We start from the raw sequence: 23354 nt of genomic DNA, 5'->3' as shown, positions 1-23354 counted from the left end.
TGACCGCTGGTTCCAGACCAGTGTCCTCATCTCCCCACCAGCTCCACTGCCCCTTCCTGCTGACCGCTGGTTCCAGACTGGTGTCCTCATCTCCCCACCAGCTCACTGACCCTTCCTGCTGACCGCTGGTTCCAGACCAGTGTCCTCATCTCCCCACCAGCTCACTGACCCTTCCTGCTGACCGCTGGTTCCAGACCAGTGTCCTCATCTCCCCACCAGCTCACTGACCCTTCCTGCTGACCGCTGGTTCCAGACCAGTGTCCTCCTCTCCCCATCAGCTCACTGACCCTTCCTGCTGACCGCTGGTTCCAGACCAGTGTCCTCCTCTCCCCACCGGCTCCACTGACCCTTCCTGCTGACCGCTGGTTCCAGACCAGTGTCCTCATCTCCCCACCAGCTCACTGACCCTTCCTGCTGACCGCTGCCTACGACATCCATTCACTTAGAAAGCAGACTAGTGAACACTATTTTGGAAACACTCCCTTGTTTTCTCGTAATTCTTCTGATGCTTTCTCGGTGAGTGTCCAGCTTGCAAGGCCTTTCCTGGCCACTTGGTCTCAAAGTGATGTCTTCTCTCCCTAAACATTTAGCTCCCCAGTTTTTGCCATCCGTTTGGTGCCTTGCCTTGACTTGGGAACTACACATCCTTAATTTGCTTAAATAACTCTTGTAGTTCATCTCCTGTGGTAAGTACATACATTACACCTAACAGTAGACAAGGAGTATTTTTACTGATTTCAGAGAGAGGAAGAGGGGTGGAGACATTGATGTGAGAGAGAAACATCAATCAGCTGCTCCCACACTTGCCCCAACCAGGAATCAAACCCACAACCTGGGGATGTGCCCTGACTGGGAATTGACCCTGCCACCTTTTGGTTAACAGAGTGATGCTCCAACCAACTGAGCCACACTGGCCAGGGCTACAGAAGGAATTATTTTACAAGTTTATCTGAAATGAAAAAACAAAGGTAAAATTGACATCTATCTTTGAATAAAAAATCTATTCACTCATCCTTCCCTGAACATATTTCCTGGCTCTGGCCCTCAGGTTTTTATGTTGTCTGCATTCTCAGGTCGATAGGAAGTAGCCCTAGTGATTCCCTTATTTTAGGAAACAAGAGCATGGACCCGTTGTTGAGTTTCCCTCCCCTACTCCCATCTAATCAGAGATGATTAAAACACGTGCTTCTTTCATTCACTCCAAAATCAAACCAGAAGTCTATGCCATTTAACGTAACGCGCACGCACGTTTATCTTAAACTGGCTATCGTTGAGCTTGAGTGAAAATTAGCCCTGGTTTCTCTGTGCTTTTTCAAAAATGACCTATTTTTTTCATTTCGTGATTATTTGTCCAAAAAGGCCTAAATGATAAGCCTATACAAGTATGTTCTTCACAGAAAATAACCGCACAGAACATTTGTATTCACTCTTCAGTATTCTCGTGTAAACTGACAAATGGCCCAGAACTGGGGTCCGAGCAGAGGAGCTGTCCTGCCGACTGAAGGAGGAGGAAAGAACATGCTCATCAGATGAGCGGAGAGGGTTCATGACGCTGGGGGCGGCAAGAAACCCTCACTCTGCTAGCTGCGCCTGTGTGGCTGCTGTTCTTTCCTAGTACATCGTAACAGTGGTCCTCTGAGCCCCTCTGGAGGTGAATGTACCATGTCCTGCTTAGCGGGTCCCAGCAGCCTGGTGCTTTGCACCACCGAGGGTGGTTGGACTGTCCCAGCTTGCACCAGTCACCTGTCCGCTTCTGGACACCTGGAGCCTGGGCCTTGGGAACCTTTTATCCACTGCGCTGTGGGTTCTCCTGTGTCTGCCCACTGATTTGGAAAACCTCGAGGACCCAGCAGATCTCTCCGTGAGCTGTTTGACCTTCAGTCTTGTCAGCCCCGCCTGCCACAAACCACGTCTCATCTGAGTTAACTAGCCCCTCCCACCTGCGCTTACCCCTCAACATGCTGGCAAACTGTGTGTCATAACCAGCTCGTTCTCTTCTCCGCCAACTCAAGCCTTGGGTAGAAATTGCCTTTGAAAGATATTTTCTCGGCGTTGGTTTTTTAAGTTCAGAAGCGGCATATGTGGCTTTATTTATGTAGTGTCATACAACAAGCTTTGCATACAGGTGTTTGCGTGACCACGGTCAGCAGCTGGCTGTGTGAAGGTGCCTGTTCTGTGGACCCACTCTGCAGAGGTGGTGTTGCAGCGTGAGCTTCTCGCAGAAGCAGCGCACGTTTGTCACCTACACTTTCGGTGCAAGAACGGGAGCACATAGGAGCAATTTCAAGTCCCAAGGACAAGGAGCCCGCTCTTTGAGCCTGACAGAGAAAAGCTTGCCACACCTGTGGGAACCTTGCTTCCTTGCTGTCAGAGGGGAAGGGAATTAGATCCTTGAAACCGATGTGAACTCATTAGATTCTGGTACAATCGGTCGTAGTCACTTCGCTCTTCCCCTTTCTGTGACACAGTCAGACCTACTTGTGATCCTCAGCTTAGTGGTTTCTTGGTAACGGGACCTCTTGTCACAGCCCTGCAGAGCCTGCTCAAGCTTGCAGGTTATTGAGCCCCCCTTTCCCCTCAGTGTTTATTGAGCACCTGTGTATTAGAAGTGATTGGCCGATTGACTTTCCTGATGTATGCGGACCAGTGACTAGCCCGGCTTTGTTTTGCAGGCCATGCCGAGGGAATGCCTCTAGACGCAGTCACCTCCACACCCAGGCCACCTTCCTCGGCTCGCCTGTTCTGGCCACCAGCTGCCTTAAACATTCACACCACATCGAATGTCTTCTTCTGCAGTGCAGTTTTTCCTGTTTGCTTTTTTACACTTGGATGAATGATGTGCCTCCTTAGTCTCCCTGTGCTGACGCCGTCAAGTGTCGAGGTGCTCTTCTGGGAAACACGGCTCTCTCCTCGGGACCCGTGGACTTGGAGATGGCCGCTGCCTGCTCGCGATACGGGAACCAGTGACGTGTCTAAAAGCTGTCACGAGGCCGTAAGACTCCAGTGCGGCAGCAAACAGGAGAGCATGTTCAAGGGGAGATCTGTCCCAACAGAATTACACCAAAGCCTATTTTCAGAGTGAATTTCTTCTGCCATATTTTGGAATAAATTATTTTCCTGCTTTCTATGGAAATCTGGTGTTTGTGGTTTGTTAAGCTCATTTTTATAAGCCTTTCTGTCTCCAGATAATGCCTTTTAAAAAAGGCATTGCAGTTCAAACTCAAGTTGAATGTACAAAACAGTGCCTGAAGAGACTGGTAAGTATTTTTCTTAATCGTTCAGGGAACATTTGAGGGCCTGCTCTAGCCAAGGCTCTGGGGGAACAGGAGATGTGGAAACGGGTCTGTGCAAGCTCAAGAGAGCAGGTACGGTGTTTTGAGAGGACGGTCAGCCATGTTTGACCATTGTCCATAAAAAACGGGACTTATGATGGTGAGCAGGTGGCAGGTAGCAGGTCGGTACCAGCCACAGGGACAAGTCGGAACCAGTGGTTCATTGTACCATCATCACACCCTCAGACCTAGGACTGAAGAAACCCAGAGTGATGGAGAAAGCCTGGCACGGGGGCATTAATTCTTGATAGCAAGTGTCTCAGTAATTCACTGTTTGGGGGCCTTTATTAGTCTTAAGAAATTAAAAATTAAAATGGATCTAAATTTTCACCAGCTCATGGCTTTTTGACAGCCAGCCAAGAATGGATTTCCTGTTTTGCAGTTTGTACTTTTCTATTCCTCCCAAACTCTCTGAACTCATTGCTTTGCTATTCTCATGACCAAAGAGAGTTTCAAGTTGAAGCGGCTCTCCTGCTGTTATTTCTTTCCATTCTGTACTTTCGTTTTGAACGCGAAGTTTTCATGAGTGTTGGGCAATCCCGTACTTGACATCTCCAGCAAAGGGGCTTGTTTAGCTAATTTCATGGAATCCATAAAACAGTGACGACTTGATGCCAAAGGGACCATAGTGGTACATGCTAACCCCATTGATTTATAGATGAGGGATCGGAGCCCAGACGGGGAGAATCACGTGCCCAGTTCAATGCAGCTGGTTCAAAGCAGATTGGGGAGTAGGATCCATGTTTTCAAATTCCCACTCTGCCCACTTCTCACTCGCCAACCTGCCTTGCTCAGTTGCTTTGGCCAGGAGCCAACTCTGGATCTTGGGTGGGAGAGGAGAATTCTGCTTTGTGGATGACCAAGCTGTCTCCCATCGGAGCAACTTACTTGACCCTTAATCAGTGTTTGTCATCTAAGAAAGCAGTGCTGGTGGTTACTGTGGCCACATAGGATGCCACAGTCTCTGACCGCAGCGGGAAGTGTGACTCCAGCACACGCTAACCCTAACCCTGGCAGGTCATGGTCGAGGTAGGGGCACTTCCCCTGAGTGTTGCTTTTGCCTGCCTTGAGTTCAGCACGCAGCGGTAGCTCTGGGGAGCCCTCGGGTTCAGCACGCAGACCTGGGCCGTGTGGAGGGCTGCTTGGGGGCTCTTCTCATTCAAGATTACAGTTTAGCACATTGCCACTTCAGTGGCATAGTTGAAGGCAGAGGACAAAACCCTGGCTGATCCAACCCCCTGAATTCTGCCTCATTCTGTCACTTTGTACTGATCCATTTTTCTGCCTCTCGTGTGATCTAAGTTAGACATTGGGAAGTTGACTGGGTTACGTTGCTTTATGCACTTGGGCTTGCTTGCCCCTTGGCGGGATCTGATTCCTGTGAGTGTTGACTGCATAGGGATGGGAGCTGGTGCTGTGCCAGGGAGAGCGGACCATCCCCCAGAACAGGACTTCAGGCCCAGTCAGCCTTCTAGGGAGGAAAAAGATCCTAATGAAGCAGCAGCTCAGACCCAAACTGGGACTTATTTCTAATGATGCCCTAATGGGCTCAGCATAAGGCCTATGAAGAAGAGCTGATTTTCTAGCCGAATTAGAGATCAAAGACCTTCCAGAAAGACTGAACGCAAGCTCCTAAAGGCCAGGTTCTGCGTCACCACCCTGCTGCATTACTGTTGTTGAAATGAGGGGCTGATGAAATCAACTCAGATTTCTGGGAGGGAAACTCAGTGAGATCCCTTTGCCCAGGGTCACGTGACCCTCGAGCCTGTTTCATTTCGGAAACTCTTGAGAATAGTAAATGCAAATGAATAGGTAAATTTAGATACATGTTTTCTCACCTCATCCCTAATAATCGAACCATTCATTACAACGTGACCCTGCATCTGAGATGGGTGCTTGTGAATCGTTTCCTTTCACAGTTCCCTTGCTCTGGTGCCGGCTGGGGCTCAGGCTGGAAGGAGCTCCATCCGGCCTTTTCAAAGGATGCTGGAGAGGCCTCGTTCCAAAGCCTATCCAGGTGGACGTGTGGTGGCCTTGTGGGGTGATCGTCAGACTAGGAGAAGCCCTACCTGTGTAGTCTTATTCCATTCCTCACTAGCTATGTAACTTGCGGCAAATCATTTCATTATTGAGCCTTAGTTTTTTCTTCTGTAAATTGGGGATAATACCTGCCCTTTCTGCTATACGAGATTGTTACCAAAAGAGATGTTGATGGCGAAGATGATTTGTAAATTATAATGATACACAAAGGCTACCTCCCAAAGAAATGACAAAAATCCGTGGAACCCGCTAACAGTCCTTTTTTTTTAAAATTTTATTTTTGACTGTACATTTCAATAAAGATAAGTCCCAGGGGAGCAGCCCACTGAGTTTTTTTGTACATCTGGTTTCCCTTTTGTACTTGGATTACAGAAAAGGTAAAGGTACGTACCAGGCTCCAAGCCTGATCTCTGACAGGGAGATGGATCTCTTAGAAACAATCATACATTAAGTGTCTGGACTGTGTCCTTCCAGGTTCCACCAGCTCTTGTACCAGAATGGGAGTATTTCTGGCATGCTTTCAAAGATGTAGTTTGCAGGGCCATTGGCGTCTTACATTGTTTTTGTTGTTTTCTTTAAACGTATACTGATTTCTGCACCCTTACCATTGACTTAGCGATTATTCTATCTTCCTTTTGGTGTTGCTTCAGAAGGAGCAACCTTTTTTATTCATTTCTCTAGCCACTGTTTCAGCAGTGGTAAGTGCCCTGCCGTACAGAGGCAAAATGAGAATCGAGAAATTATTGTAAATTGTTTCTCAGACTCATGAAATTTTTGGCTCTGGATTTCATGTTCCAAAAATTGCTCCTCTGTTAACTTTATTTAAAGTATCTTTTAAAATACCTGCCTAGGCATTTTAGAATGGTCTCATTAACCTATCCGGCTATGTGAGAGCTCTCCTCTGTTTGGAAGACAAATCTATTTAAAATGGATATGGGCTCTTAACAGTTATGTTCCTTTTCTCCCTGCCCCTTTATTTCAGCTTTCTCTCAAGAGCTGAATGAGATGAATTGTAGAAAATTCAGAATTTTCAAAGGAAAGAAAAGCACAATGAAAGTACCACTGTAAAGGATATTTTTCATAGCACAGTTACTGGAAAGCAGCCTTAATGCCCAACACGAGGAGATGCTTAAATAAGTCGTGCTGCATCTGAATGAAGAAGCATCGTAGTGCGTTTCATTATTTTTCCCCCAGAATATATGCCTTGAAAAGACAACAAAGCTCTTAACATTGCCTCTGGATGGTAACTGCAAATTATTTTAATTTTTTTTTTCAGCATTTTCCCCAGGGAAAATGTAACACTTCAGTAAAAGGAAACAATGAAGAGTTACATTACTAACCACGATAATAGAATATTATGTTAAGGGAGAGAAAAAACAGGATTTAAAACTTATGTACACAGCAAAAATCCTGGTAGGAAAAAAAAAGACCAAAATGTTGATAATGATTATTTCTTTTACAACTTTGTGTGTTTTCCACAAAGAGTATGTGTTACTATTATGATCAGCAAAATAATGATGTATTTTTTGGGGGTGGGGGGTGACCAATAATAACGTTAGTACTTCCTTCAAACATATAACACACACACACACACACTTTTCTTAGAAAGAGTAATTCAGGGTCAGGGGAAGTGAAGTCAGATTTATTCAAACACTGAAGCTATTCTGAATCAATGAAAATTAGCACGTTCACACAGCAGTTCTGATGAACTGTTGCCATTGTGCAGGGCAGAGCACAGCTTATAAAACTGGCCTCCTTTTGTGTAGGTGCTCATAGCGGCAGCACCATGAAATGAAAAGGGAGCATTGATTTGGATTCTGCCCACATGGAAAAGTGGAAGCCTGGGGTATTAATGTTCTGGGGTGCCGCATGGGTTAGAAAAAGCCCCACTGTTCTACTCCCACCTGCTCCAAGCAAGTCTTTCATTCAGGTTGTGTCGCTGCTTCAGTGAAAACCCCCTCCTTGTGAAATGTATTGGCCCTTTTTCCCCCCAACTCCTACTCCCTGCCCCTCAGGCCAACTCCCAACAGGGGTGTGCTAGTGGCTGAGGATGCTCTGCCACTAACACCTCCCTCTACCTGGAACACCTTGCACCCTTCTTAACTCAGCCAGCTGACGCCAGGCTCGGGCCCTGGGGATGCTCTCCCACCAACTCCCTCCACACCCCTCTGGGCTCCCTCAGCATCCTTTGCTTACTTCTGTAATCACTACTGTATAATTTACAGGGTTTTTCCCCCTGGGGCTGCAGAATCTCTGGCTTATTCAAATGTTTGAGCCCTGCAACCTGGCACAGTCGGTGCTCAGGCCGGCTTCAGGTGGAGCTGACTGGTTGCAGGGGCAGCAGGACGGAGCTGCAGTCCGCTCACCAGGACTCCCGCAGCCAGAATACTCCTGGCTTGAGCCTGAGTGACAGGGCTCAGGGTGTGCAGCCCAGCAGGAGCCCAGGTGGGCACTGAGTCGTGGGGGCTGAGCAGACCAAGGCCTCCACCTGGATCTGCCCCTCCTAACAGGATAGAATCCACAGTTGGCATTCAGGTTTATTAATGTACTTTATGTCTCACTGTGACTAGAGTCTGATTACAGGTACAGAACATCACACCCACTTCCCCATCTCACTCTTGGGCTGGGCTTTGTGAAAACAGTGACACCTCACAACGTGGCCACCATCCCTGGTTGTGCTGTAGATCCAGGGAAATGTATGACCTTGTGAACATCTTGGTGGGGGGCCGGGGGGCATAGATACAAAGGACCCTTTTACTTCACGTCAGCTCCCTGAATTTTTTTATTATTCTTTACTTTAGCACTCTCTCTGAACCATTTACTTCCTGTATTTGGAAACCCAGCTTCACAGTTTTACCCCGGATTGGGTCCTTTGGAGTGTGTGTCCATTTGTAGTTCAACAAACTACAAATTATCTGGCTCCTGGTCTTGGTTCCTGCTTCTTATCAGTCTGTTCCTCCACTTTCTGTTTTTATCGTCCTACTTCTGGCCAAACCAACAAGAATGTCTTATTGTACCTGTCCTTTGGGAGTCTTTCCTGCAACAAACACTAGATTGTTCTTACTCCCTTGGCTTCCTGGTTTGCTATCAGAGTTGCTGATTCTAACAGTGTGCATTCAGCTCAGTGCCGACAAAAAACCAAACCAAACCACAAAATAAAACCCCACAGGGACCGGTCGTTGTCCTAGAAGTTTTCAGTCTTAGTGAAACAGACAAAACAATTTGCACAGGAATGCTGCTGAAGACCATGGGATCCTAAAACAGTCTGAGTTGCTTGCAGCCTTCTCTTGCTAGGCTACTTTCCCTTCCTGCTGCTTGCCTCCTCAGAAACTTCCAGTCACATCCCCCCTGGGAGGTGGGGGGGAGGTGGAACCCGCACTGTTGAGCACCTACTCTGCATCAACTCCTGCATTTAACCCTCAGTCAACCCATGAGGCAGGTTAGGACAGAAATCAAGGAAAAGCCAGGTTAGTGACGTACCCAAATGAGTTGGGAAGAAAATGGCCCTGATATACATGGTCATGTTCTTAACAACCGCCAGAGCCACCCTCTTACAAACTCTCTGGTATCGTCAGCTTTCCACGTCAGTCTGTCTCACCAGGTTCTGAGTTCTCCCAAGGCTGTCTTCAGGTGCACACTAGACACGCAAGGAGTGTCGGTTTCTTTATTTCTCTCGCTTTCTTCCCCTACTCATCACTAAGCACAGGCTTCCGTATGCTGGTGATGTGCCTTGCGTTCTCCATAATTCAAGGCTATATTCATGTTTAGGCAACTTGATTTAATTGGGGAAATAACATCAACACACATGATGTGAACATTACAAAGCAATGAGTATATTAAGGGCTCAGTTGGGAGGTAGAAGAAAGATTAATGAGAGCAGAAATAGATGTGGTAGCGTTAGGTCTCCTGAAGGATGTGAGGTCTCGAGTTATGGAGGATGAATAGGATTTGGATGTTAATGTGCACATTCAGACCACAAGCAGTGATTAAGCTCCTGCCCCACAACAGGCCTGGTTCTGGCTATGGAGAGTGAGGAATCAAGTAAGTAAATGATAGACTAGGGAAGGGCATTTGGGACTGAACTTGGTGCTTTCAGGAAGTAAGAACCTGAAGCTCAGAGCCATTATGTAAAGAACACTGTATCCTCTTGAGACATTAAGGCAACGGGAAGTCCTGATCCTTCTCTTTTCCCCAACGAGTGTCTTCTAGGAGAGATGAATGAGGGATGGGTTCCAGCTGCGAGCCATCAATTAGTAAGTCTTTCAGACTCAACTTCAGCGAAGCTCCATTCTGCTCAGGAAGAAACTCGGTTTTTCTAAGTGTCAAAAGGACATAGCTTTTCCTAAAGATCTTCCAGCTTTGGGTTAATTAATCTCAGTTTGGAAGCTGTGAAATCTTAACATATCACACAGACCCAGCAGGGTCTGGGAAGAAAACAGATTCAAAAGGATAGTGCTCATTTAGAAGACACGTGCACGAACAGCAGGCAGGGCTCGGTCTGAGCTCTAATGAACGACACACCTAAAGCGCAAACTCTCGGTCATACAAAAGTCAGGACCTGTGGCAACTGCTTTAATTTTATTCAGGAGAGCTCAGCGTTTGAGTTAAAGGGATTGTAGAGAACATTCCGTTCTAGTCCAGATTCCTGCCGGTGAAGAAACTGGAACACAGAGAGGGCCAGCCCCTCACCCTGGATCTCACAGTTGGTGGCGCTCAAATTGGGTCCAAGAACAGTAGTCCAAATACATCGAGGTTTGAAGTGGGTGAAATGTCTGCGCAATGCCACAAAGAACGTCTCTGGAAGGGTACACAGAGCGTGGGGAACTGGGGTTGCTTCCGAGAAGGGGAACATGGGTGGGAGGGAGATTTAGTATGCACTGAATACCTTTTGACTTTTGTGGCATGTATATGTTACCTAATCAGAAAAGAAATAATTTAGTTTTCAGAATTCAGTGGAGTCCTAAGTACTGCTTTGTTTCACCATTGTTGCGTGTTTGTGTAAAACACGTTCCTGGCTCAAGCTACCCCAGTATGTAAATGATTCTGCAGGAGCAGGGTTAAGCACTTAAGAAGTGGCAGTAGCATAGCAGTTGGTTACTACTTTGTGGCCAGAAAAAGAAGAGCCTCCTGAACCTCAAGCCAATGCTATTGCGAGTCCCAACTTCCTGCCAACTTTGACTGTGGCACAATCTGGCAGGATAAAACCCAGAGAAGCACAAATCAATTAGCAGTCAGTGATTTCATTCACTTCAGAGCAGGATATAGTCATTAACAAACCTTGATGGAAAGGTCTCTGTTAGCCAAAACTCTGTCCTCTCCAAGACGACGGAAGATGCAAAGGCGGGAATCCAATGTAATTCACTAGTAAGCCCCTTCAACGGGTAGAGCCCTGCGCTAGAAGAATCAAGATGCTCCTTACCCAAGGAACTGTTGCCCAATAGAGGCAGTGAAAATGTCTGTGTCCAGAGAACAGTAACAGTGGAAGAGCTAATCATCTGCTGGAGGTTTTCCAAAAATAGTATTTACGAGAGAGGATAGTATGTGATGTATTCCAAGGGGATGTAATGTATGAATCTTCATTGAACGAGTGAGAGAACATGGCTCAAACTTCACAAGCTAGTTTTTCAATTGGGGTTTCAATGGAAATTCTAGTTGATATGGGAAAATTAGAATGGACATGTAAGACTTAAAATAAAATGCTACTTCCTGTGCAGTAGGGAAAATACTCATTCCTTCACTGGGTATTGAGAACCTACGGCATTTTGAAGGATACAGAGGTGAGATAAACTTTCTTCTTAGGTTTCTACATATACCTCCCTATTAATATTGTATACAAAAGTATTATTTTAATGGCTGTTATTAAACTGCTAAAGTCTAGAATTACCCTTACTTGCTATTTAGTCCACAGTAGATCTTCTATGATGTCCTTGAAACAATACAATAATACTGTCATTCATTAGTTGCTCACTATATGCAAAGCACTATGATAAGTGCTTTATATGAATTTTTTCACTCAATTCTCACATCAACCCCGTAAGATATTTACATAGGAGCTTCACAGAGATCAAATGATTTGTGCTTGTTCACATGTGGTGTAGAGCAAGTACTCAAATCCAGGTGGTTATTCAACCAGTATTTAACGACTGCTTACCTGCCAGGCATGGAAGATAGAGGATAAATTACACAGCTAGCCCCTTGCTCTTTTGAAGCTTGTGATCTATGGAAGTCTTTCTGATTCCAAAGTCCATAGTTTTGACATAATACTACTTCCCTAGATCTGTGCAAAGAGGAGCCACATTTTCAAAGGCAATTACTCCTGCCCTGCTGGTGTGGTTCAGTGGTTGAGCATCTACCCACGCACCAAGAGGTCACCGGTTCCGTTCCCAGTCAGGGCACATGCCCAGGTTGTGGACCGATCCCCAGTGGGGGGCATGCAGGGAACAATCGATGTTGTCTCTAACTGATGTTTCTCTCTCTCTCTCCCTCTCCCTTCCTCTCTCTAAAAATCAATAAAGGGGGGGAAAAAAGGAATTACTCCTAAGAGAAAATTGGCATTCTGAAGGAATCTGGCCAAGCATTTCTGCTCCCGAATCCAACATTCCCCATGCCTACTAAAATCAGATTTCTGTTCTGTGCTCAAAAGATGAATTCTGAGACCTTAAGAAGTATAAAGAGCAGTCTGGAAGCACAGGTTGTGATAGCTGGGTCACTTACTAGCTGCCTGACCTTAACCAAGTAACTTAATCCCTCTAAGCTTTTATTTCCCCATCTGAAAATTGGTATATTACCATTACATGTGATTGTAGGGATAACTACATGAAGTGATAAGCCCACCCCATAGCACTTGTTCAATAATAAAGGATTACTGTTGTTATTAATAGGATTAGGGAGCCCATGAAAACCTCAAGCCCCTCTGTTATGAAGGCTTGAAACTGTGTGCAGTTCTTCTCTCTCAAAGGTGCACACAATCTGATTGATCCCCGTTGTCTAGGGCACACGTATGCAATGCACATTAGTTGAATGAATGAACGAAGGAACGAGCGACTGAACGCCAGGTCAGTTTCGCAGTAAATTCCGAAGTTCTGATGGGTAGGGCACTTATAAAACAGAAAGTCGATACAATCCCCCTCTTACATGAATGCCCTCTGTTCCCGTAGACCCCTTCAAGGTTCGGGGAACTTAAACTGTAAAGTGGGCATACCGACACTGAAGGCCCAACCGCGTGTTGTGAGTTCAGAGAAAGCGCTGGACACGAAAGCCTCGGAAGCAAACACCCTCCACCAGGGGAGCGTGGCTGGCATCAGAGACGGCCCCGCCCACGCTGCGGTGGCCGGCGCCGAGCCCCCGCTCCGCCCCCTCTTCCTGGTTTTTCCCGGCAACCCGCCCCTCCGGCGTCATGTGACAGGGGTGCCCTGCCAGGCCGAGCTTCTGATTGGCGGAGCTGCAGAATGCCTCGTGATTGGCCCGAAGCCGGCGGGCCCCCGCCTCCCTCCTCCTCCTCCTCGCCGCGGCCCACGTGAGGGGGGCGAGTCACGCGATTTCCGGGAACCCGTCAGGAAGGACATAAACAAAACAAACCCGAGGCAGCATGGAGAGGGGCCGCGGCCCCTGCAGCGGAACCGGATCCAGCCCCTGAGCCGCCCCACACGCACAGGTGAGCACCGCTGCCTGCCGCCCGGAGCCCGCAGGGGCCTGGGCTAGAGGGCGAGCCAGGCGGGGGGCGGAGGAGAGCCGCTGGCCTAGGAGGCAGCAGCGCCGGGGCTCTGGGCCGGGCCGGCGCGGGGGCCGGGACCACTGCCGAGTCTGGGGGCACGCGGGCTGCAGGCTGCCGCCTGACGGTCACGGGGGCTCCGGACCCCTCCCCCACCCCTGGCCCGGGACAGTTATATAAAAGCGCGGGGCGGCGGTAGAAGGGACCCACGGGCGGGAGGCTGGCTAGGTCAGGGGTGGGCAGCGCCGGGCGTACGCCCTGCCGGGCCGCCCGGCCCTTCACCGATGCCTCCGAGCCCGGGGCCGTGGCTGCCGGCAACCGGCCTGTCAGAGAAGCGAGCGGGTGGGAGGGGCCGGGGAAGGGAGGGGAGGCGAGGCTGGCGGGGGAGGAGGCGAGAGAGGGGGGCGTGTGAGGAAGGGCCGGGGCCGTGAAGGTGAAACCGGGCTGGCAGGAGACGAGGAGGCTTGGGCTTGGGGTGGGGGCGTTCAGGCAGGGGTGTCTTGAGGGGTAGCCGCTCCCCCTTCCCGTCCCCGCCCCAGCGACAGGCGAGAGGGGCCTCCCTCCGGGGATTTGTTTATATGTCTTCTCAAAGCAGCTTGAAGCGGCTCGGAGGCGGAGCCCTCGGTGCGGAGTGGCAGGCCATGCCGTCCAATGAAGCAGGCGGGCGGAGGCAGCTTCGCCAATGGGCGTGGGGGAGGCGGTGCCGCGGAGCCCCCAATTGGTTAGGCTGTGCCGGGGGTGGGCCGGGTGGTGCGGCCATGTTAGATGGGAGGGGACCGGTGGTGGTGGGTCACTGAGAGGGGAGGAGACAGGGCAAAGGGCGAGGGAGCCGGGCCGGGGGCGTTTCGGGTGTCCGAAGGCAAGTCCGATTGGACCAGGAAGTAGCTCAGGGGAGCCTGACCCCGACCCGCTGCTCTCCCTACCCGGGCAGAGGAGGCAGGGAAGTACCGAGGGCAGTCCAGCCGTCCCTGGGGGTGGTTCCTGGGACTAGATGGAGCTCAGTCTCTGGATTCTCCCTCTTTCTCGGCCCTACGCTTCCTGACAAACCCGGCCGCCAAACCCCGAAATTGCCCTCCTTGAACCCAAGAAAGCAAACCTTTTGCTGTTTCTGAGCGGGCTTGCGCCTTAAGACTACCTTAAGAAGGTACTTGGATAACTAGCGGTCTGAATTTCTGCACCAGGCCTCAGATAGAGGCAGGCAGGGAAGAGGAAGTTCTGCTTTTGTGGATTTTGCACAGAGAAGAACAGGTCTAGAAAAGCAAAGAAAGTTAAGGGCTTGGCAGGGTTTTTTTTTTTTTGCATCAGGGCACCCTCTAAATATCAGCCCCTCCTGTGTTTGCCCCTCCCCACATTGGTAGCTCATGTAAATGAACTTCATGAGAGAACAGAGCCCTGAGAAAAGTATTTAGGTTTGAAGGTTCCTTAGGATTTTGTCTTTCGAATACCCTGCAGGTGAGAAATAGGATCTAGATCTGACTTATTTCTTTTCAAAAAAAGCAGAAATCAAGACTTCTATGTAAATCTTGTGATCTGTGGTAAACTGGTTGTCACTTGATTGTACTTTTAAATATTTATACCCCGTTGTCTTTTAATCCAAAATATCCAGGAGAAACACTCAAGATGAAGGGGGAAATGGTATGCATAATTAGAAAATCACTAATTTTACTTTGTTCCGTGATTATTTTGGCCTTATGTCAGCCTTATGAAATGCTTAATTTAGCTTTATGTCAACATCATGTGACTGAATTGATATTGTCAAGGCTGTTGATGCATCTTTGGTTAAGCACTTAGGGGTGGTAGGAACATCTTGTTTTGTTAACTGGAGGAAAATAATAATTGGTAAATAAATGATTTATCGATTTCTGTATTTGACATGATTGACTCACAGTTAAGCTAATGGTATGTAAAAATATGATCTCTGATTATTTGATAGACTTCAGTTCTTAAATATAACTAACAGCAAGTAAAAATATTAGTTTGTTTTTTCTCTTATTCTGGGAATGGCAGGTATATCCAAAAGGATTTATTTGGGTGTAATTATTTTATATGACTGATATATCAGCTATAGAATTTTTAGGCTAGTAATCATAGAAGAAATATATCAGAAGAAGAGATTCTGGATGCTTTACTCACCATCCCAGTCTCTGTCTGTCATAGCAGGTGAAAACAAACTTTTACAAAGACTGTAGCCTACTTTATCTAGTTCATGGTGGGTGGGTTCTTGGATGTCAGCGTAAGAAGTAAAGGAGTAACTAGTATGGTTTCTGGTGATGTTTACCTAAGTACACATTAACTCAGGACAGAGTTTAAAAAATTAAGAGAACTAAATTCACTGTTTGCTTTTAAAGTTTAGTTTTTAGTTAAGATTGACAGTTTTATGACTTTGAATGAATCAGCAGAGCCTGTTCCATGTGAATTTCTACTTGGATGTTTTAAGGAAGAATTCTTTTTCACTGTAATCAGTGGTTCATCTTCCAGGGTAGATAAACACTTAGGCTATATGTACATTTGTCAGATCATTGGCTCTGCTGACTCTAATACAGGGGTCAATGGACTTTTTCTGCACAAGGTCAAGTAGTAAATGTTTAGACTTTGTGGGCCACATAGTTTCCGTCACAACGATTCAACTCTGCAAACTCTAGCATGAAAACAGCCATAGACATTATGTTTAGGGCTGTATGCCAATAAAACTTTATTTACAAGAACAGCCTGTGGTCAAAGGCTGTAGTTTATCAACCCCTGTTCCAAGATATCAGTCATTGGGTTCTGAGCACTTCAGTTTCAGAACATGCACTTGCTCTAATATTTGAGCACTTGCATAATGTATGTATCTCCCACTTTGAAGAATTTTTAGAATTAGAGCACATGGCAACATTGTGTTCTATATTTTTATTTCATTTACAAATTGATGTTTTCCTGAAAAAACATTTAAAGCAAATGTTAAAATATTAAGTTGTATTTAAGAAATGCATTCTGATTGAAAAAACTTGGCTTTAAGATATGATACCTAAGAACCTTAATATATTTAAGGGTATGGTCCTGTTGAGGTTTCAAGGTGCATTTAGCGTATCATTTCTTACAAAAGCATGTATAGCTGGGGTTTTTTTATCCTCACCCGAGGACATTTTTGCATTTATCCTCAGATAGAGGGTGAGGGAGAGAGGGAGGAAGAGAGAGATAGCAACATCGATGTGAGAGAGACACATTGACTGGTTGCCACCCACAGGACCCCAACTGGGGCCGGAGACAAACTACAACCGAGGTACGTGCCCGTAGCAGAAACTGAACCTGGGACTGTCTGGTGCGCGGGCCAACTAAGTGCTGAGCCAAACCGGCCAGGGCTGTATAGCTGTTTTAAGAGATACTAGTCAAGTGACTAGTCAACACACTTCACTCATATATACGTCATGCAGTTAATTGATTATGCCAGTGCCTGAGATGTTTATAGAATTACCTAAGTAGGATAGGATACTTTTTCAAACAAGACCTAAAAAGACACAGGTTGTAGCCCTTTCCCTGCCCTGGAAAATGAAGCAGAGATGCCATAACGTAAACATATTACACAGGCAAATACTTTTTTTCATGGGTAACTTTCTACTTTGTTTTGTTTTTTTCCTCACCCGAGGACATTTTTCCATTTTTTGTTCAGATAGAGTGGGATGGAGAGAGAGGAAGAGAGAGATAGAGAAAAACATCGACGTGAAAGGGACACATCGAGTGGCTGCCACCCGCACGACCAACCAGGGCCGGGGACAAACTGCAACTGAGGTATGTGCCTAGCGGGAACCAAACCCGGGTCTCTCTGGACCGCAGGCCAACTCTCCAACCGCTGAGCCAAACCGGCCAGGGCTCTACTTTGTTTTAATGCTCCATTTTGCCAGTTTTGTTGATGTGAACTGAATTTCAAGTACAAGCCTGAGAGTTTAGAGAAGAGACCATATTGACTTCTTAAAACTGTTTATCATGTGGCCTGTAAGTTTGTTTCTAGTTCTAGTTAACCTACTGTTCAGCTGGGGGACTGTAGGTAACTCGATTAATTTGTAATGCTAGGGAATAATGATGTTCTCTATTTCACAGATATTGGGCAATTGTTTGTTATGGTGTCCTCAAGCTCTTGTACTTTGAATATGCTAATACTTGAGGCTGCTTATACTTCAGGCTTATTGAAACCACCTCTCCAATCTGGATTCGATTTTCTCATAGCTTACTGCCTCTCAGTACTAATCTTTTTAGCATCTACCCCACTCTACAGTATTTCTCTACCCGTTTAACGGTATATCCCCAGTCCATGACACTGTGCCTGACACTTTTTAGTGCTTCTGAACTGTTTAAATAAATGATGCTAAAAACTGCTAATTTGGAAGGTAATAAAGTCAGTCTGCTATTAGTAGAGATGTTGGACTTTTCTTGGTTGGAAGGGAGGAATTAATAACCATCTGCTCAAATAAAAAACCTTTATTTAAAAAATGGCCCTTTCTTTTAAGAAGGTTTATGCATCCCTGGCTGGTTTGGCTCAGCGGTTGGAGCATCAGCCTGCAGCGCCAGTGAATCTCGGGTTTGGTTCCGGTCAAGGGCATGCGTACTTTGGTTGCGGTTGGTCCCCAGCCCTGGTTGGGGTCCTGCTAGAGGCAACCAGTTGATGTGTCCCTCTCACATCGATGTTTCCTCCTCTCTCCCTCCCTTCCTCCCACTCTATCTGAAGATAAATGGAAAAACATCCTTGGGTGAAGATTTAAAAAAAAAAAGGTTTACATAGAAGCTATTTTGATGATGTCTAAAAATTCATTGCATTCTTTTGTTAACTGTTTTCAGATGAATTTCGTTATATTTGTTGAATACTCACTCCTTCCAGGCACAAAAAAACTTGTCCTTTATCCTTTGAATTTGTCTTTAGCTCTTGGCACACTGGGTCTCTGGGTGTTTGGCAGATGTGAGTGGAATCGCATTTCTTAGCGGTTTGGGATAATTGTTCATCTACATATCAGAGATACTTTTTGGAGGGAAGCACTATAAAAATCTTTCTTGCTAATAATTCTGATTCACCCTGGTGGGGAGGGCTAGAGTTTGATGCAGATGACTTCAACAATATTTTGTGACTGCAGTACCATCCTATTCCATTTCCATTCAAGCCTTGTTTACCTTTTCACTAGTTCATGACCTCTCTTCCAAAATGCGTATTGGAACTGTTCTCCCGAAACAGCTTTCTAAACTAGTCATCTCCCTGCTAATTCACAGCAACCCCAATCATCCCATCATTCTGTCCTTTTAACACCAAAACCACGTTTACATCTTTTGTTACAAAGTCATAGCGTCGCTTTTTTATCTTTGGGTATTGTTGACTTTAAGTTTCCCATGAAAGCTTCATGAGCTTGCTGACTTCTTGTCCTGCTCCAGTTTTCTTCGAATTCTTGTTGTACACTTATTTTCTTCAGTAAGATCTTCTGTCTGTGAGAGTCTAAGGAGCTCCTTTTATTTTTATAAAGGAAGTTCCTTTTTTGACTGCTATATGCCACACCTGATGCAGTTTGCTTTCTTCTCTATTATGTGTGTGCATTCACTGAGAAATTTAAAGCATTACAGAAATCAAACTTCAAGAAAGGTAGGGCAGATGTTCTCTTGTTCAAATGATTGACTGTAGAATCCCTTCAAACAGCAAGGCTTCTAGCATCCTACTTGAATTGAAGAAGATGAGGGACTTGACAGTGTTTTGAACTGCTTTTTAGTAAGGGTTTTTATTCTTACCATTGAATCCTCTATTTGGAGTTGCCTGAAGACTAGTAGAGGAGACAGACATTGTAGTTCAACATTATGATAATGTTTAGAACAACATGTTCTGAAAATAAGGAAGAGGGACTACTAACTGCATGGGAAAGTTGGAGAAGCTTCACAGAAAAGACAGCATTTGAAGTCCAGTGAAGGAAGCATTCTAGTCCAGTCAAGGAGATATGAATGGTGTACAGGATGTGTGGGATGGAGTTGGGTATGAGAGGGCTTCACCTAAGGCAGGGGCTGAGGTGGGGAGCAGATGGAAGAGGAAGAGACTACTTTGTGAGATTTAGGAGAAAAGAACTTTCTTGCCCCTTCCCCTTGTCCTCTAAATCTGCTGGGCCTGGTGTCGGGTCTGGTCTCCTTTCTCTGTAGCTCTGATTTTAGTTGGTTTATCCCTTTTCCTCTAGTTTTTAGTTTTACTTTTAGTCTCATCAAAGTCTGACACACCGCCCTTCTCTCTTTTTATCTGTTAGTATCAACATACCTTTTATTCTGACCCAATGTGTCCCTTCCCTTTATTTCACCTCCTTGCCTCCATCTCTACCTTTATTCCTTTCGGGTTTCTTTTTCCTTTTTGGACTTTACCTTTTTCTTTATTTAAGAACAGAACAAAATAAAAATTCTTTCTCATTGTCTGCTTATTTTGCATATGAAAGCAATATATGTCTGAGTTGATTCCCTTTTGGGAAATCTTATAAGATCAACTTGTCTTTGATATCTATCCAAGTACTAATTTTCCATCTCTATGAATTTCCTTTTATAAAGCATTTTCCTTTGTATTCAGAGATGCCACTAGGCTACAGTGCCGAATATGACTATTTACATGGTGTATTGTCTACTTCTTTTGCACCTTAAAATTGTTTTGTGATGAGATCCAATTCAAATCTCACCTTTTCCCAAAGCTTTCCTAAACTTTCCCAGGTAGAGATGGTAGTACTCTCCTCTGTAGTTTCATAGTATTTTCTAAACACCTCTTTTCAGAAATCAGCTTTATTGAGGTATAATTTACATAAAATAAAATTCACCCAATTTTTAGTTTTGACAAATGTGCAGTCATTTAACCACCTCTGCAGTCATGATGTGGAACATTTCCATCACCACAAAAAGTTCCTTCATGCCCCCTTCACCTCTGACCCCAAGTACTGATTTACTGTCTTTCTCTATAGTTTTGTCTTTTCTGGAATTTTATATAAATGCAGTTATAGAATTTTTTTTTTTTTGAGTCTAACTACTTTTACATAACAGGATGCTTGTGAGATTTATTCATGTTGTTTTGAGTATCAGTTGAGTACTTGTTATTCTATGGATGTGCCACAATTTGTCTATCCATTTACCAGTCAATGGATGTTTGGCTTGCTTCCAGATTTTAGGCTATTTTATGACTAAAGCTGTGAATAAAGGTGTGGTAAACATTCACGAGTAGTCTTTTAAAATACCCTTTTTAACATTAACTACCTTTTATTTGGAGGTCAAGTTGTAGAATGGTTGAGAGTGAAAGTCCTGGAGTTAGCTATTCATAAAGAGGCTTTTTGCTAGCTCTGAGTTTTTGAGTCTCTAAACTTAAGAGTTCCCATCTATAAAATGGGACTGGGTAGAGAATGGAGAAATTGGAGAGCACAGGCCAGTTAAAAGGAGGCCTAATTCTGATTTCAGTGTAAGGAATTCAGTTACAGTGATCTTGCTGGAAATATGTACTCAATGTTATCAGATCTAATTTCCTCCCTTAAGACAGTGGCATTTGATAATAGGATTTAGAAATTTTATGTGAAATTTCCCATTTAAGTGCTGGCAGTTAAAATTTAATGTTTTAGAAGCACTAATGTATGGCTCGAGCAAAAGGCATTGATTTGTGGCTGCAGGACAGTTTGAGACTTTTGCTTTAAATCTTCAACCAATTTTGTCTTTTGTTTTAAAATGTACATACTCCTAGTACACTGAGCTTGAACTTGTTAGGACTGTGTTGCCTTTGTTTTACAGATTAGCATAATAATTTGCTGATTGTCCAAACTTCCAAGTTAAAATCTAATTACTATAAATGAATTTTATTCTTTTCTTAGATTGGAGGGTATAAGCATTCTGAGTGTTTGATGGGAGGGTGGGAATAGGTTCTTGTTACATTTTGTACTTCTCTGATAGCTGCTTATTCTATTCAAAGCTATTTTTCCCAGCAGTTGGGATAGTTAGCCTCCTTTGTTTGACTTACTCAAAACCCTGTTGAGACAAATATGGTATAGATTAAACTCTGTGTGTGTGTTTATTAGAAACTGTACACTGTTATGGATATAAAGATAAATTTTGTGTAAGTCCATTCCCTCGAGTTGCCCAGAATCCATGGTGAAGCCAGTATAATTAACTACAAAAAAAAAAAAAAGATAAATTGTATGTAATTGTTTGAACAATAAGAGCAATAATCTCTCTGAAGAAATCCTTTCCTCTTGTAATGTACCTGCCAGTTCTTTATTGTGTATTGAGAAGACTAGTTAGCAGCTTTATGAATTACTCTGTGAACCCAAAGATCTTTTGCTGATTAAACTAGCATAATTGACATTCACCCTCATAAAGCTGGGGCAAGGGTGTTAAATGACCTGTGTTGCCCGCATGTCCCTTATTCACCCTCGTTCCAAGTAGTTGGGTTTTTGTGATAATTAAGTGGGGAATTTAGATAATCTGGGATTCCGAGTTGCGTTTGGATTTATACCTTCAGTAGCAGCAGCATCCCAGAACATCTTATTCCAAGGAAAGAATCTGAGAATAAAAATAGCCACCATTTATTGAGTGTCTTTTTTGTGCCAGGGCAAGCTACTTTACAAATATCGCAAATCACAATATCTCCGCGAAGAAAGAAGGGGAATTCTTGTATTTACAAATAAAACAAGTCAAGTGAGAATCTGGAATGAAGTTCTAAATATTCAGTTATAAAGGAGAATCTTTTATCTTGAATCTAGACTTTGCTTCTCATCAAGCAAGCTTTTTAGGAGTGTTAGAGTCAAAGAGGTAGCCAGTCTTTCTCAGTGTTGAAAGAAATTACTTTAAAACTATATTAGCAATCTCTTTGTGCCCCCACCCATAACCTGGGTACTAGATGTTTTATAGTCTTAGCTGGTGGTACAAGTAGGGAGGAATTTGAAGGGAATTTCAAAATTGTCTCTAGTCTATATTCATGCTACTTTTGAAAAGTTCAAATCTAAGAAAAGAGACAAGATATCTTGAGGATGATCCCCCAGATCCTTGCTAACAGGAGTACCAAGGTTTTAGGGTATGTCCAGTGTCCTGTGATAGCTATTTCCACGGAATCTTGCTGTATGACTCAGGTGTATTTGTTCCTGCCTGCACCACTGTCTTTCTGTGTTGCTGACTTTCATTGCACTGTTCCCTTTTTACATTTCTAGATTTCTGCAGAGCAGCTCCTAAAATGAAATGATTCTTTAAAGCTCCAGTCTTAAACTACATTGAATATTTTGTTTTACTTAAAAATTGTGTATGTGTGGCCCTGGCTGGTTTGGTTCAGCGGTTAGAGCGTCGACCTGTGGTCCTGAGAGACCTGGGTTCGGTTCCCGCTAAGGGCGCGTACCTCGGTTGCAGTTTGTCCCCGGCCCGGGTCGGTTGTGCGGGTGGCAGCCACTCGATGTGTTCCTTTCACATTGATGTCTCTCTCTCTCTCTCTGTTCCTCTCTCTCCCTCCCACTCTACCTGAACAAAAAATGGAAAAATGTCCTTGGGTGAGGATAAAAAAAAAAAAATTGTGTATGTGTGTGTGAGAGAGAGTGAGAGCAGTGTAACATGTGGATTCCGTTGGTTTAAATATGTTTAAAAAATTTTTTTTCTTTATTGATCTTTAGAGAGGGAGGGGGGGGAGAAATAGAAACATTGATGAGAGAGAACATTGATTGGTTGCCTCCAGCATGCTCCCTGACTGGGGATTTGGCACACAACCTGGGCATGTGCCCTGACTAGGAATTGAGCTGGTGACCTTTTGGTGCATGGATCAACGCTCAACCACTGAGCCACACTGGCTGGGCAGTTTAAATAAGTTTTAATCCTACTCTTCCTTCTGCTGTCCTCTCCCTAGACAAGAATTATCTCAGGTCTTTACTTTTTTATTTTATTTTTTTTATAGAGTGAGAGGGAGGGAGAGAGAGGGAGAAACATCGATGTGAGAGGGACACATCGACTGGCTGCCTCTTGCACAACCCCAACCAGGGCCGGAGACAAACCACAACCAAGGTACGTGTCCTTGACAGGAATTGAACCCATGAATCATTGGTCCGCCGGCCAGTGCTCTAACCACTGAGCCAAACTGGCCAGGACTAGCTCAGGTCTTTAAAACTGAAATTCAAACAGCACTCTTTCTGGAATTTTAATAGAAAAATTAAGTGCTACAATTTTACATATTTTTATGATATGACACTACAATGATTCAAGCCTCAAATTAGCCAGATACTTCAGAGCACAAAAAAGATGCTCAATAAATATATATTGAATGATTGGCTTGTTTGTAATGT

At 44.9% G+C, this 23354-nt stretch overlaps 2 protein-coding genes across 4 annotated transcripts in view; both read left to right on the top strand.

Annotated features, from left to right (window-relative positions):
* The window catches only part of ATP6V0E1 (ATPase H+ transporting V0 subunit e1), a 28858-nt gene extending 25731 nt beyond the window's left edge, over positions 1-3127 (top strand). For both annotated transcript variants that reach the window (XM_036240902.1, XM_036240904.1), the window contains one exon: positions 2673-3127. In XM_036240902.1, coding sequence (XP_036096795.1) covers positions 2673-2850 — 178 coding nt within the window. In that variant the 3' untranslated portion in view covers positions 2851-3127. The remainder of the gene's footprint in view (positions 1-2672) is intronic.
* Positions 3128-12915: 9788 nt separating this feature from the next.
* CREBRF (CREB3 regulatory factor) overlaps positions 12916-23354 on the top strand; it is a 48080-nt gene continuing 37641 nt past the window's right edge. For both annotated transcript variants that reach the window (XM_036281992.1, XM_036281990.1), the window contains exon 1: positions 12916-13026. The gene's annotated coding sequence lies outside the window, so the exon portion shown is untranslated. The remainder of the gene's footprint in view (positions 13027-23354) is intronic.

This window comes from Molossus molossus, unplaced genomic scaffold (genome assembly GCF_014108415.1).
Source record: "Molossus molossus isolate mMolMol1 unplaced genomic scaffold, mMolMol1.p scaffold_m16_p_4, whole genome shotgun sequence".
Lineage (NCBI taxonomy): Eukaryota > Metazoa > Chordata > Mammalia > Chiroptera > Molossidae > Molossus > Molossus molossus.
The sequence above is the reverse complement of the archived record's forward strand: the minus strand, read 5'-3'. Positions and strand labels throughout refer to the sequence as shown.